The sequence below is a fragment of the Protopterus annectens genome, chromosome 1.part1 (genome assembly GCF_019279795.1).
Source record: "Protopterus annectens isolate FY-2018-M chromosome 1.part1, PAN1.0, whole genome shotgun sequence".
Taxonomy (NCBI): Eukaryota; Metazoa; Chordata; order Ceratodontiformes; family Protopteridae; genus Protopterus; species Protopterus annectens.
Window position 1 is genome coordinate 920,003,643 of NC_056726.1, and position 15,603 is coordinate 920,019,245.

General features: G+C 35.5%; 1 protein-coding gene across 2 annotated transcripts in view; it reads left to right on the plus strand.

The window, feature by feature from the left end:
- The window catches only part of SPAG8 (sperm associated antigen 8), a 953,320-nt gene that overhangs the window by 345,189 nt on the left and 592,528 nt on the right, over window positions 1–15,603 (plus strand). For both annotated transcript variants that reach the window (XM_044078982.1, XM_044078981.1), the window contains exon 2: window positions 11,096–11,264. In XM_044078982.1, coding sequence (XP_043934917.1) covers window positions 11,096–11,264 — 169 coding nt within the window. The remainder of the gene's footprint in view (window positions 1–11,095; window positions 11,265–15,603) is intronic.

Consider the following 15,603-nt stretch of genomic DNA (forward strand, 5'->3'; position numbering starts at 1 on the left):
CAAATTAGCTTATAGCTTGAATTTTGTTCCTAGATGCCAATGCTATTTTCAGGATTAATTTAAGTCTTCTAAAGTATTCCTTACTAAGTTTTGTTTGCATTTGTTCATGTTTTATTGTTGATCCTTCATCTGTTCCCAACTATTTATACATTCTCTCTTGCTCAAGTTCTTTTATGACACATACTTGTCCCAAACTGATGTTTTATTGGTGCTGCAATTTTCCTGCCTTTAAAGGTTGCTTTTGCACATTTATCAAGACCAAATGACATTCTTGTATCATCTGAAAAAGTTTTGACTACTTGCAGTTGTGCTTTCAGTTCCTCATCTGTTGAGCTGTAAAGTTTTAAGTCATTCACAAAGAGAATATGAGAAGTATTTACACTTTGTTGTTTTCTAGGAGCCAAATTATTGCCATGGCCTAAGCTGTTAAGTAAAAAGCTTATTGAGTTAAGAGCAAGACAGAATATCATCAGTAGTAAAAGTCACTCTGGAATATTCCCCTTTGAATTTTTATCCATGAGATAATAATTTGTCCTTTATCATGGCTTAATTGCAAAGAAGTCAGCCACTGTTTTATGGTCACTTTAATGTAGTCGATCAGTGTAGGGTGTATCTTCTACATTTTAAGCACTCTTTTATCCATGAATGTGGGATACTATCAAATGCTTTTTTGTAGTCAATCCTTGCAATACTTAGATTCTTCCTCTTTTTACAGTTCTCCACTATGATTTTATTTAACAACAAATGATCCTTTGTTCCATATGACTTTATTTTATTGCCTTTTTGTTCTATTACCATAATTGAGTTTTCTTTTAAATGACTATAAATTCTGTCGGCATCAGTTTTATGTATAGTTTGTATGTCGTCATAAGGCAAGTTATTGGTCTATAATGTTTAGGGCGCCTTGCAGATTCACTTTTAAGTAGGATCATTGTTTTTCCTGTTGTTAGCCAGGTTGATGTCTGTTCAGGATGTGCATATAAATAGTTCTTACTCATGGCTAAATCTTTGTGCAGAGATGGTAATACTTTTAACCAGAAGTTAGATACTGCATCTGGGCCTCGTTTTTTCCAGTTAGAGGCTTTTCTTCAACTTTGTTTCAATCTGTCTGGCTGTTACTTCATCCCATTTCATATCCTGTACCTTTAAACTTCATATGCTTTATTTTACTTCTTCTATCCATTTAGCATCTTTGTTATGTTCCACATGATCTTCATAAATACTTCTCCAAAATGTATATATTTCTTTTTTTGGGTGGTCTTTCAATTCTTTTTACCTTGTTTCTCAATTCTCTATAAAACTTTTTGGGTCATCAATACATTGCTTATCTTGTTGTCGTTGTTGTGTCTTTTGGCTTTAGGGGTCGCCACAGTGGAACTCCGGTCCGGTAATGATTGGCAGTAGATTTTTACGTGCCGAGTTGCCGGCCCTGATGCACAACCTTCACTACCTTGTACTTTTCTTTTATATTTATATGTGTGTCTTCTAAGTTTTTCCTCCTGTGCTGAGATTTTTAGTTTGTTATTTGTGATAGTGCATGATAGATTCTAATCTCTTCTGATACTGTGCATTGCTTTTATCACATCTGTCTTTCTAAGTATTTTTTTTTATCTGTTCCCTCATCTATACTGTTCCAAAAGTGATGCTTCTTGTCTTAATTGCTTTATAGTTTTCTGTATTCGATACTTCCATGATGGTATTCGATTTCTCCCTTCCTTTCCCTCACTACCATGTGTTCTTGTGGCAGAACTTTATCAGTTATTAATTTAGTGCACAGTAACATATCCTGTTTACTTCTGTTATATCGCATGGATCTCTATGAACAGTCCTAATTACTTTATTCATTTTTTATCAAATTTCTGACTTTTAGGGTTTTATTGACCTTCTGCAGTCTATTTCTTTCATTGATCTTAATATGTCTGTGTATATTTATTAAATCAAGCAACTCTTCTCTTAGCTCGTTTTCTTCTAAACTGAGGGCACATTTTTTGTTTTCCATTTCCTGCGGGCATTCTATAGAAAGTTCTATAGCATCTTCCTGTGGTACATTCTCTTCAGTTTCATCCTTTGCCATCTGTTGCTCTGTCATATGGGAACTCACTAACCTGTCACTTCTCAATATTGACTGTGTCAGAGTTTCCACAGTTTCCTGTTTCTTCCCTTGCTGTCCAACTACAATTGAACATTTATGCTGGTTTCCTTTAGAAGGTTCCAAAATACCTTCATATGACACCTGACCAATTGCTTCCAGTTCCACTGTTTTACCCTTAATGTGAATGTCCATTGCTCTATCCTGTTGTGGTGGTTTCTGGATTAGATTTTATACACTGAATCCTTCACTTCACAGGTACTCCATGACCTCAATTTCTATTTCTTTAACTTCTCCATTACTAATCTCCTTTCTACTTTTCCTCTTTGTCTTCATATTTTTTTGTATTGTAAAGTTTTCCATGTCTGGATTCCTTTGGCTGTATTTCTCTTCAAATATCTTTAGTGCTGCTCTTTTTATATCAATTAGTTTTGCTTTCTCCTTTACATAGATATCACACCATATTAAATCTCCTTTTCTTTCCCATGTCTGTATTTCTTCTTCAGATGTCTCCTGATCTTCCTGTTTCTCCAACTCTGGGGACTCGTTCCATTCTGTGATGTAATCTATATTTATTTTATTTATTTATTTGCAGTTGGTTTAACAGGATAGTCCATTGGGCCAAAAAGAACCCATTTTCAATGGAGTCCTGGGGAGAAAAGCTCCAAAACAAACATTACAAAAAGATTACATTAGTTTACAATTTCAATCATTTGTAGATTAGAGACAAATCTTTAAACAATGGTAACAAAAAGATTACAGCAGTTTAAAATTTAAATCATTTGTGGGTTACAGAGAAAAACAAAACAAAGGTTAAGCAGTTACAGTGATAAGTTATGGGTTTTATTTTGTAGGAAAATTAAGATATAAGTAGATGAAATAAAGATCCTTGAGTTAAGTTCTGGATAGGAGCAAGCATTGCTGTTGTGTAAATATATAGTTCCATGAGTGGAATTGTAGGGATTGTCAAATGATAAGATGTTGTTACAGTTGGCTAAATTGGTGTTTCGTAATATATGATATGGTTGTTTGTAAGAGGTGAGGAATAGGCTATGAGGGGTGGGTGCAGGAGCATTCCCATGAGGATGTTAAATATGAGTGCAGTGATTTTTTAAAGGCAGGGAGGTTGGTGGTGGTACGGATAGAGGGAGGAAGTGAGTTCCATATGCGTGCCAGGGCATAGGATAGGAGGTTTTGTCCTGGAGAGTGAAGAGGTTTGTACAGTTCTATTAGGTTTTGGTTATTAGATCTTAGGAGTCTTTGTGGCATGTGCATTTTAAAGGTAGAGTTGAGAGAGGGACAGAGTGAGGGTTGAAAAATTAGTTTGTGAGCAAAAGTGAGCTGAGTATATGAGAGATAGTGAGGAAGCTCTACACCAAATCCTTCACTTTGCAGGCACTCCATAACTTCAGCTTCTATTTTTTTATCTTCTACTTTACTAATCTTCTTTTCTACATTCCCTCTTTGTGATATTATTTTCGTTATTGTGAAATGTTCCATATCTAGATGCCTTTGCCTGCATTTCTCTTTGAATATCTTTGGGGCTGCCTTTTTTATATTGATTAATTTGGCTTTTGTCTTTGCATAAATATTGCACAATATCAAATCTCTCTTTCTTTCCCATGTCCATATTTCTTTTTTATACTTTTCAAAAATCTCTAGATTTTGTTGTTTGTATTTTTGCACCTCATCAGATGTTTCTTTTTCCAAACAGATCAAAGTTTCTTGGTCTATTTACTGTTTTTACAAATCTGTTTTATTAATGAACACAATTTTTTATTTTAGGCTTCTGACAGTTTTTCTTGTGGAAGTATTTTTCTTTCCTTTAAATTCCCTCTTAATCTTTTTGTATATCTTGTGTCTGTAAATTCTGGGCTTTTTGCATAATAGCAACAATACATGATTTATTTCTTATCCTCAATAGTCTATCATCTTTATGGCTCTCCTTTGGCCTATCAGTTTTTGTGATTTTTTGCGGACTGGTACTTCCTTCTACAACAGGGGGCCATCCTCCCCCTCAGCCTAGCCTATCCCCATTGTAGGAATGTTTCCGTATTTTGAGGATTCTACACTGTCATTTTTCCTACTCCTGGCATCAGTGCACCTACTAGGACTGGGCACATTTTTATCCTATGTCTTGCTCACCCAGCTATCTTTTTTTAATTTCAACCTACTTCTGTCCATGATATATGCTATATAAATGCAGTTTATATATCAGTATCATGTTGGTGAGATTTTGTGAAAGACAGGGTCCACCTCATGAAGGCACTCACCAAGACTTGAGGATGAATTCAATTTCAGCAATACTACTCTCATTTGCTTACTGACTTATCTCTCCATTCAGAACCCCTTCCATTCAGACCCCAAGTATTTCTCCCAGTATTTTTCTTGCTATGTCAAGTGAGGAAATTTGCACTGACTTAGCTGTCTATGCCAAAGCTGAAAAACCAGAGCCTGAGGTTTGTATTTGATTTTCCCTGCTTTGTAGAAGCTTTGCTACACAATGACACATGCTGATGTGTTTCTGCTATCAGTGTTTTAAAACGTGTCTTGTTGCACTGTATATTTTTGTCTAGGGTTCAGTCTTACACATTACATTTTGTTGTAATCTCTACCTCAGTTGTTAAGGATAGTATTCTGTCTGGTGCTTTAACAAGTAAAGCTGGTTCGTAAACTTTGGTCAGTGGTATTGCAGCTAGATCTTCCAACATCCACACCCCAAAGTCGTCCTTTGGTTCTGTAATGCAAAGATAGAAAGTGATATGAACAGTCTGATGGCATCATAGCTTTGTTTTATTTAGTTTGTGTTAAATTATGTAACTGTCTGATGGCATCATAGTGCTGCTTTATTTAGTTTGTGTTAAATTATGTGGGTGACTTTCCAGAAATTGCTGGTATTCTGAAATCATCCTGGAAAGCACCAGATCCATTAGTAGGAGTAGACAGAATTGCCAACAAATGCAGTTTTCAACTGTGTTAACTTACAACAGCCAAATTACACATAAAGTAAGCAGCTGACAGTTTGATGAAGTACAACACAAATCAGCACTAAACAGAATATAGCCACAATAGTAGAACAGTGGTGTTGTAATGGTAAGGTTTTAAGTGAATTTGTTTGGTGGCAGTGGGAAGTCGTGTTAACTTTTTTTATATGTATTTCTGTGGTTTTCAAAAGTCCTGAGATTACTATTTTAGTTACCATCCTTTTGAGTATTATAAAGTGCTTAATTGAGTTTCAAATATGTTGCTGTCCACCCAGCTTAATGACCCAGGATAGTAACACTATTAGTTCATACCATACCTTTAGTTTGGCATAATTCCCTTTGTGTGAAATTAGCTAGTTATTATGGTAATGCAGTCTTTAAACGTATACATAGTCCATTATTCTCTACTTGTCAGGTCCTGTGTGCATTCCCCATCGCCAATATCAGACTAATTTTTGTGTAGTGACTAATACCCTATTTGTTGCACTATTTTTAGGAGGATTATACTGGCATTCTCCAGGTCTAGCACTAAGATATAAACAGTGTACAGAGATGTAAAAAGATTGCATTCAGTTGCTTTCTTGTGGTCCACCCTTTCCCATTATTGTAGTCATATGTGTAGAGTATAACTCCCAAAACACTCTGTTTTCAATAAAAGGGCTTCAGCCACCATATCCTGTCTTCATGGTACATATTAGTAGGTAGTAGGTCATCCTTCCCATTCCAGGAATTAACTTAAAATATTTCCTTTCCTTTTTTCTTTTACATCTCACAGCATTGTCACTGTTATCTTCTTTCTGATCTTATACAAGAGTCTTATACCATCTTTTCACACAAGATGGGTGGGTCTGGAACTTTCACTCCAGAAAATGTAACCATATCATGACCCAGGTTTAGGCACTGGCCTTCCATGCCACAACATGTGATCCAATGACAGCGCCCACCCAATAATGTTGTAAATATGGTTCCAAAGATGATGCTACTTCAACACATTTACCACACAGCTGGTCAAAGTAAATGTTAAATTCATCCCAATTTTAAATATGAACTTCCTAGCAAAAGTTTCTGATATGACATATTTTCCAGTAATTTTATTTTTATATGCATCCATTCAATAAATGACCTAAATAAATTCAGCTTATTTAATCACAACTTGTAACATCACTAATACAACTAAAGACACTGTTGCACATTCATTATAAATTCCAGTTCATCCTTACAATACTTATTTTATATTGACAGAGAGCAGAGGCATAGTTGGAAAGGGATCAGATACCAACCTAAAATTTAGATTTAAATCATTATTTTTTCAGTTACATGCTATACAATTCTGTGCAACTCCTGTCTTTGCACTTCACAGTAATGTGTTATAAAACAACGTGTCCTAGATTTGTCATCCTGGTAAATGAATTCTGCAAGCTCTGTAAATGAAAATGCATCAAACATCTGCTGCTGAAATCTAAATGAGGCCCTCTACCCATTACTTATCATTTTTAATTTTTCCAACTGTTTAGTGTTTCTAATACCATGACAGAAATGAACCCCCTTCCTGATTTAGGGTACAAATTGCCTTAGGCTTTGATGGTTGCCAAGAGTATCTTCTCTGCATTCACAATGGACCTGGAATCGCCTCCATCTGCAGTAGTAGTATTACATGCACTGATTTCATATTTAAGTATGCCTTAAATTTAATCTTGTGAGCCCTGTTGCTCCTACTGCTATTGGAACTACCTGAGCATCTTTATGCCAAATTGCTATAATTTCTGGCTTTTTATGCCTGTCATTACTCAGGATACTATAATCACTAGTTATAAATATTTCAATAGATTCATAGGTTCATAGATTAGTACTAGGCTAGCTGCCCTTGCGAGCCATTTTAAGCCTAGCCAATTAGCCCTTGTGAGACTCAAACCTTGCACCTTGTGTTTGTAAGGCAACACCTTAACCATTTGAGAGAAAACACTATACCGGGTACCACACAATAACGTCTTTATTTAAACAAAGTAAAAAGGAGAGGTGAGCACTTTCGCAACCTTCGTTGCTTCATCAGACAAAGAATTAACTGTTCAACTGCTTGTTTTATATCACTCTCAGTCAAAAAAATTTTTTCCAATTAGTGACATCATACAACTTTTGAAAATTTAAAGGCATATATGACAAGAATATTTTAAAATACGCATATAAAATATATATACACAAAAATGTAAAGTATGCTCATATTTATGCATATCTAATTTAAAACAGTTAAATAATCTCATTAAAAATGCATATATATAAAAAATGCATATAAATAAAAATGCATAGTATATTCATATTTATGCATATCTAATTTAAAACAATTAATCTCATAAAAATGCATATATGTAATATATATAAAAAAATGCATAATACAAGATGTATAATGAAAGAAATATATGTATATATATATATATATATATATTTATGCAAAAAATTAATCGTGTTGAAGGCGTCTAGCTTTAAGAAATGGAACAATGAATATGTGTACAAGCAGTACAAGACCTACAAGGAAAAGTACCTTTGCGTCTGGAATTATAGGGACTCTAAATGTAAAGTGTACTTTCAATCTTCTAATTCTATTACGTCAGATAGCAGTAATTTGAGAAATAATACACAAAATAATAGCATTAGAGCGGTTTTTCAGTATGCTAGTAATGTTAATCAGTATACTAATATTATTAAACAACATTGGCACATTTTACATGAGATTCCTTGTTTACATTCTTTCATTGGTAATGCACCTAGTTTAAGTTTCAGAAATAATCTAACATTAAAACAACAATTGTGTAATAAAGACGTAAAAAAAACTACCTCTAATTCCAGACGCAAAGGTACTTTTCCTTGTAGGTCTTGTACTGCTTGTACACATATTCATAGTACTACACCATATATTCATCCTGTTAGAAATTTTACACTATACTCTCATTCATATGCAGACTGTAAAACCACAGATGTTGTTTATTTTTGTTTCTGCCAAATATGTCATGCCTTCTATATAGGAAAAACAAATAGAAACTTAAAGGATAGAATATTGGAACACATAAGAGACATCAGAAATAACAAAACTACTAGTGTGCTTGCTCAACATGTTTTAAACACTGACCCTTCACACTCTTTCAAGTTCTTTGTTTTACAACATATACATAGAAATGTGAGGGGAGGAGATATAGAAAATTTTACAGAGAGCCGAGAACAAAGATGGATTATCAAGCTCAACGCTGATAGATATCCAGGCTTAAATGGTTGTACATCACTGGTTCCATTTCTTAAAGCTAGACGCCTTCAACACGATTAATTTTTTGCATAAAAATATATATATATATACATATATTTCTTTCATTATATATTTTGTATTATGCATTTTTTTATATATATTACATATATGCATTTTTATGAGATTATTTAATTGTTTTAAATTAGATATGCATAAATATGAATATACTATGCATTTTTATTTATATGCATTTTTTATATATATGTATTTTTAATGAGATTATTTAAATGTTTTAAATTAGATATGCATAAATATGAGCATACTTTACATTTTTGTGTATATATATTTTATATGCGTATTTTAAAATATTCTTGTCATATATGCCTTTAAATTTTCAAAAGTTGTATGATGTCACTAATTGGAAAAAATTTTTTTGACTGAGAGTGATATAAAACAAGCAGTTGAACAGTTAATTCTTTGTCTGATGAAGCAACGAAGGTTGCGAAAGCGCTCACCTCTCCTTTTTACTTTGTTTAAATAAAGACGTTATTGTGTGGTACCCGGTATAGTGTTTTCTCTCATATACTTCTCTTTTTATATACTGGGTTTTACCTGTAAGCCGTTTTGCTTTTCGTTTATTACCTTAACCATTTGGCCACCCTCCCTTAACCTATGATTACTAGTTTTGTCTTTTTTTTACTACTATGTCTGATTTACTTGCTTTACTTTCTTAACTGTTGGTGATGGATGATCCCAGTGAGCAGAACATTTTCATTTTCAGTACGGCTTTGTGGTTCATGTTCATAGGTTTATGCTAGGCTAATGATCACCAGAGTCTTTATAAACCTAATTGTGCAACCCAACCCAGTTTTGTCCCTGAGTACCATGGATGCCTATATGATAGGGTATGTTAGTAAGGAATTAGGTAAGGATTATGTTGGGGGGAGATATGTTAGTTGTGGATTAATTTAGTTACTGTCGACTTCTGTTCATCAGAGACATGGGATCCAGACCAGGGGTGAATCTGTGATTTCCCATCTAATGATCAAGGTTTCATTTGAATAGAGTCACAAATGAACTCTGGTTCATATGGTCTCACTTCAGCATGTTCTTTTTTAAGTCATAGGTAAAGTTTAGGTCCTTGGATTTAGTGCTTCTGGTACAGTTTGTTTTGCCGATGTGCAAGAGATCCAACAAAGCTCTAGCTGAAGATGCCTTATATGCCAGGCATAGATTGCCTCTTATTAACCTGAGGTGGGCCTTAAGATGATCTGTACAGGATATTAAATTCAAATCCTAGATTCTCCTGGTGAGGAAGCTTTGAGGTTTTTTTTTTTCTGTAGTTATAAGTGCCTGGTTAGGTACATGCCAAACGGGACATTGTACACAATGATGGGTCTGATCAGGGCTGAGTAGAGTGGTACTATAACTTCCTTTTACTTGGATACCATACCCTTGGTTATGAGTAGGGTGACATACAATGATTTTCTTACTATCTTGGCTATGTGTTGGTTGAATGCTAGATTACTGTCTACATATGTCCCCAGATGCTAAATTGTTTGTGAGTAATTCGCTTGGGTGGATGATTTCCTAAATGTCACTATAATGCATTTCTTCACATTGGTACCAAAGCCACAGATTAAAGTTCACCATTTGTTTCTGTTAGACCTTCTGGTAGAATGTCGGTGTCATAAGGGAATCTGTGATAGTTCCTAAATTACAGTAATCTGTGAACTGATGAGCCAGAGGCCTTTGACATTAACCTTGACTTCTGAGAAGTTGATGCTAAACAGGAGAGGGCCTAACATGGAGCCCTGGGTACTTTGTTGGTGACCGGCCTTCTGGTAGAGGTGATCACAGCAATCCTGACTTCTTGGGTCATATCTGTGAATCAGCCAGCAATCCATTGAGTTACTTAGGGATTTATTTTTAGTTCTGAGAGTTTGTCAACAACACTTGAGTGGGATATTTTATCGAGCACCTTGGCCAGGTCAAAGTAGGAGGTATGCGCCATTTTCTCCTCATCCATAGTTTTGGTGATACCCTTGAAGTAGTATGCTAAGTTGAGTGGGCAAGACCTTCCCTTAACAAAGCCAAACTGAGATGTGTCCAGTGTCTGTAGGTTGCCAGTGTCCTTGTTGGTCATTTCTATATTAATTTGTTCTATTGTTTCTATATTAGACTTGTCAGACTAATAGGTTTGTAGTTCCAAGGGCCGGTTGATGATACACCTTTATGAAGAGAGTTGATTGTTGTGACCCTCCATTTACCTGGTGGTGAAGTTAGAGCTAAATTTATCAACCAGTAGTTTTGCTGTGTCTCCCTGGCCACTGAAGGTTTTGGCACTAATCACCTGTTCTGCACACTGCTGTATGTTACTTTTAAGGGTCCTGACATTGCCCTTGGCCTGAAAGGCTATCCTAACCTCAGAATTGGCCTTGTCGGACTTTATTATACCTCTTACTTTCTTGTTTAGTTGAATTAGACCTATGCATACATTCAATTACAAGGAGGCCCAGACCTCTTTCAGACAAAGGAGTACACCGTCGTGATTTGCACTGCTTTCTTTTTTTATATTATATTATTACAGTGATTTGGTAGGTGATGTGTGAGTTTGATGGAAGCAAAAATAGGCTGCTTGCTTGAGAAGTTTGCTTCCTGAGTAATTGTTGCAAAAACTGAGTGAATCAAGCAATAAGGAAATAGAGAATAAGTGAATAACTTTAAACTACTTTTTATTGTAGTTTCAGGAATTTGTTTAGATTGAAAGTTGTTTCTTATTTTTCCTAGAGAGCAACAGCTGATTTGGACTCTGGGACACAGGATGTAGAGGAAGCCAAGCTATACCAACATGGCCACAAAGGCCTGCTGTCCATTGCAACAGAAAACAAGCTAGATGGTTTAACAATAACAAAAATTTCCTTTCAGCATCCTCATAGAGCAGGTGCTCAAGTCAGAGGTAAGCTTGATCCCCACTGTTATGATAGAAACAACTATTCTAAAGAGTAGACAAGGTTTTTTTTTTTTTTTTTTTTTTTTTTTTTAATTTATTTATTTATTTTTTTTCTTTTTCTTTTACTTTATTATTTTTTATTTGTATTTGGTGTGGTGATTCCAGAAAGTATAAGTGCATTTGTAGGTTAAACTTTCACCAGAAAAGTATGATGTATAATTATTATGACAATTACATTCTTACCAGAAAAAAAAAACTGTCAACTATGCTGCCCATGTGTCTGAATAATGGATTCCAAGAAGTATGATAATTCTACGGTTCACGACCATTCAGTCTAACTGTAACTGATAAGACTATGGTATGTCCAGCAGAACCTTTGTCCTTTCACAACCTTGTTTGATGCCCAGCTAACTGTGCAGTGACACATGCTGTTACAATCACACTATTACATATTAACAGCATTCATAGTATGCAAGTTCTAGTTAAAGCCTGGTTTCACAACAACCCCTAGGTATATTTGGATTCACTGAAATATGGTTGAAGAATAATATTCTATCTGATAAGATGACATCCATCCTCACAACAGGACTTATACCACATTTATTAGGACCACTTATCAGTTCAAACTTTCCCTGGCTGCTAAGCACTCTCCCCTTTCCCATAATGCACCACTATGCCAAGTCTCTTCAGATGTTTGTTACCATACTTGAGGGTGGGCAAATGGAAGCAGTACAGACTGCAAAATAGTATATTTGAAGGGATTTTTTTTTTTTTTTTTTCTCATTTGCAATTAAAAACATTTGTTATCCTTGATTATTCTTTTTTCATCTAATCAGGCTTGAATAAATCCAGGCTTTTTAGCCTCAACTTGTAAAGTCACTAATGCATCAAGGAGCTGATGCACGATCTGTAATAAATTACAGTTTATTTTTAAAATACTTATGTTTTATTGATAGAGAACAGAGGCATAGTAGGAAGGTGATTAGATGGAATCCTAGGATCATCACGTTACTAAAACTGAAAAATAAAACTGGGTTAAACTGCAGTAATTGCATTTTATATAACGTTTGCCTTTCTGTCTGAATTTCATTAATTCTTTTTCGTCAAAATCTTTCCTTCTTCTTCAAGCCTATAACCTCTCTTAACAGCTACAGTGAAATTTTCATTCCCCAAAAATGCCTGTGAGAGAAAATGACATCTTTGAGACAAGCACACTAAGTGGATATATTAATTATGAAACTCCCATAATGCATAAGTGCCCTTTTGGTAATGAGTTTAGTCAATGATCACAAAACTATAGCTCAAGTTGATTCTGTCTAAATAATCCTTGTTTGCTATAGATTCTAATAATGCTTCAGTTTCTTCAACTTCATCTTTTACACAACCCACAGGATAGGTTATTCCCTTCTGTCCTATAACTAGAGGAAAAGTGCTTTTCTTTTCCACTGCTTGTCAGGTGATGAGCATGTTAGAAATTTTTTACCGATTTTTTTTCAATACTTTTTCTAAAACAGTTAAATTAACTCCTCTGGTGGTGGCATAGATGGGGGATGAGTATTGTTCCTGATCTTCAGAAACTGAGGTCAGCTACTCACAGATTTGCCCCTTATTCCTGTTACTGACTATGGTGGGCTGGCAAAGGCCATGTTTAGGGTTAAGAGGAGATGTTCTGGTGCTTATTGCCCCAGCTTCACCTGCTGGTTGCAGACAACCACTGTTGGTTTTTTCTTCCCACTCTAGGCCTCCAGATATCTGGTTACTGGAACTGCACTTTTTTTCAGCAATTCCCAGCCCCAAGATTGTTGGTCACATATCCAGTGGCACTGCTAACATTGTCCAGAGTAATATCAATGCTCTCACTCTCTTTGTCTATATAATGGTTAGTCTATGGCCTGCAGCTGTCCCTCCTGTTGCATCAGCTTTGGGGATGTTGTCATAACAGCTTGCAGCATGCCAGTCAGTCAACTTCCTGCTCCTATAACATCTTATAGGTTATAGAAAGTACCTCACACTAATAAATATTTGATCTGATGTCGTCAGTTTTCATTCTGTACTCAGCTGATGGGTTTGGATCTAGTCCCTCAGATCTGACTTTGCCGTTGCTAAAGCTCATGGCAACCAAAAACTCTCAAGCTTCTATATTACCCATAATGCACCATTGCATTTATCAGGCTGTGGATGGTAATTCATTACTGAAACTTCACAAAAATTCCTTAAGATTCCAAAAGCAGGATAAGTTATTTCTTACACTTATTTCACTAAACTGCACTTCTGAAATGCTTATAATTGTGCTATACAGTTAATCTACTACATTTTGCACAGTTATAAAGCTTTTTTACTGTTTCACTGCATTTATCTACTGTTTTATACTGTTTAAACTGTATTTTTCATTGCTAGATACTGTTATATTATTACTATAATTGCATGTTTACTGGATTGCTTAACTGTAAATTGCTTTTTCATACTGAGAGTTGTATTTTCTGTTTGTGAGTGCTCCATCCAAGCTTTTCTGTGCATTTTTCATTTTTTGAGGATTCTGTGTTCTAGTCTAGTCTGTTTGCAGTTAAAAGCATTCTCTAGAGTCTGCTTGCCCCTTGATCTGTTTAAAACTTTCATTTAGTGGCTACAGCTAGGAGCTGTAATAGTTCATTTAGTGGCTACAGCTAGGAGCTGTAATAGTGTGCATTACTATAATTGCATTTTTATTTAATTACTAAATTGCAAACTGCTTTTTCATACTGAGACTTGTATTTTCTCTTTGTGAATGTTCTTTCTATGCAATTAAAGTGAGGTTTCTGTGTTCTGCTCAGGTGGCATATCTTGATAGAGGCCTGCTGTTTTCAAGGCCTGGTAGTTTTGTTTACGTTTCCTGTGTTTCTGGCAGCATTTTCTGGTGATAGTCTGTCTTCATTATTGTTGAGTGTAACAGGGTCTCCTGACCTTCTGTAGTATGAGTGATTGAGTAATAGCAGGGGCTAATAGGACTGAGTAATAATTTGATCTTCTAACTCTTCCATCCTTACTGGCATATAAACCCTGTGTCTGGAATAGGTTGTGCTTGTATTTATCAGGCTGTGGATGGTAATTCATTACTGAAACTACGAAGAAATTCCTTAAGATTCCAAGAGCAGGAAAAGTTATTTCTTACACTTATTTCACTGAACTGCACTTCTGAAACGCTTATAATTGTGCTATACAGTTAATCTAATACATTTTGCACTGTTATAAAGCTTTTTTACTGTTTCACTGCATGTATGTACTGTTTTATACTGTTTTAACTATATTTTTCATTGCTAGATACTGTTTCATTACTCAAATTGCATGTTTACTGAATTACTTAACTGTAAACTGCTTTTTCATACTGAGAGTTGCATTTTCTGTTTGTAAGTGCTCTATCCGAGCCTTTCTGTGCATTTTTGATTTTTTGAGGATTCTGTGTTCTAGTCTAGTCTGTTTGCAGTTAAAAGCATTCTCTCCTGTCTGCTTGCTCCTTGATCTGTTTAAAACTTTCATTTAGTGGCTACAGCTAGGAGCTATAATAGTTCATTTAGTGGCTACAGCTAGGAGCTGTAATAGATTCCCACCCACCCTCCATAGTGTTGTGGTGTTCTTATATACTTGGTGCCTTTGCAGTTGCCCTCCCATACTGCATACTTGATCTGTGTCACTTCTCCCAGTCTAGTGTCATTAGTTCATTCAGTCTAATAGAGAACTTTGTAATGGCCAACCCACTCAGATTCTTAACCTTGAATTAACTTCTGTTCCAGCTTTCTCCATTTCCACTTTACTGAAAAAATAATTCTAAGCTTGTTTCCTCCCTTTCCTGTAACAAGTCAAGTCCAGATACCGATTTGCTGTATCCAGGACTGTGTGTAAGCTCCCGAGCCCCCCCCCCCGCTTAACTAGGGTTAAACTATTCCTGGCGCCATAAAGTCTGCTCTTCAAATTTTCCCTTGCAATTAGCCAGCTTTTTAGTTTTAGCACTCAAATCTGTTTCTTTGAGCTCAGCACTTGTTCAGAACTCGTTGTAAGCACTAAATAAGCTACAAATTACTACAGCACTCTACTTTCCTTACTTGTCTAGAGGAAAACAGTTTTTAGTACTTAATAAATAAGCACCTATCCAGGCATGTCTAAAGGTCAGCTCCCGGTGTTGTCTCCTGTCTACCTGATTTATCTGGGCATCTTGGGGCAATGCAGCAATTGCCTCATGTACACAGACATCCCCCTCCTCCTACCACCCAACACTACAACCTGTGAGTGATGCTCTTATATAGCCAAAATGGAAGCAAATCTCTCTTCACCCAAGAATGGACTAGACAGTCAAGAGGAGAAGGTAAACACT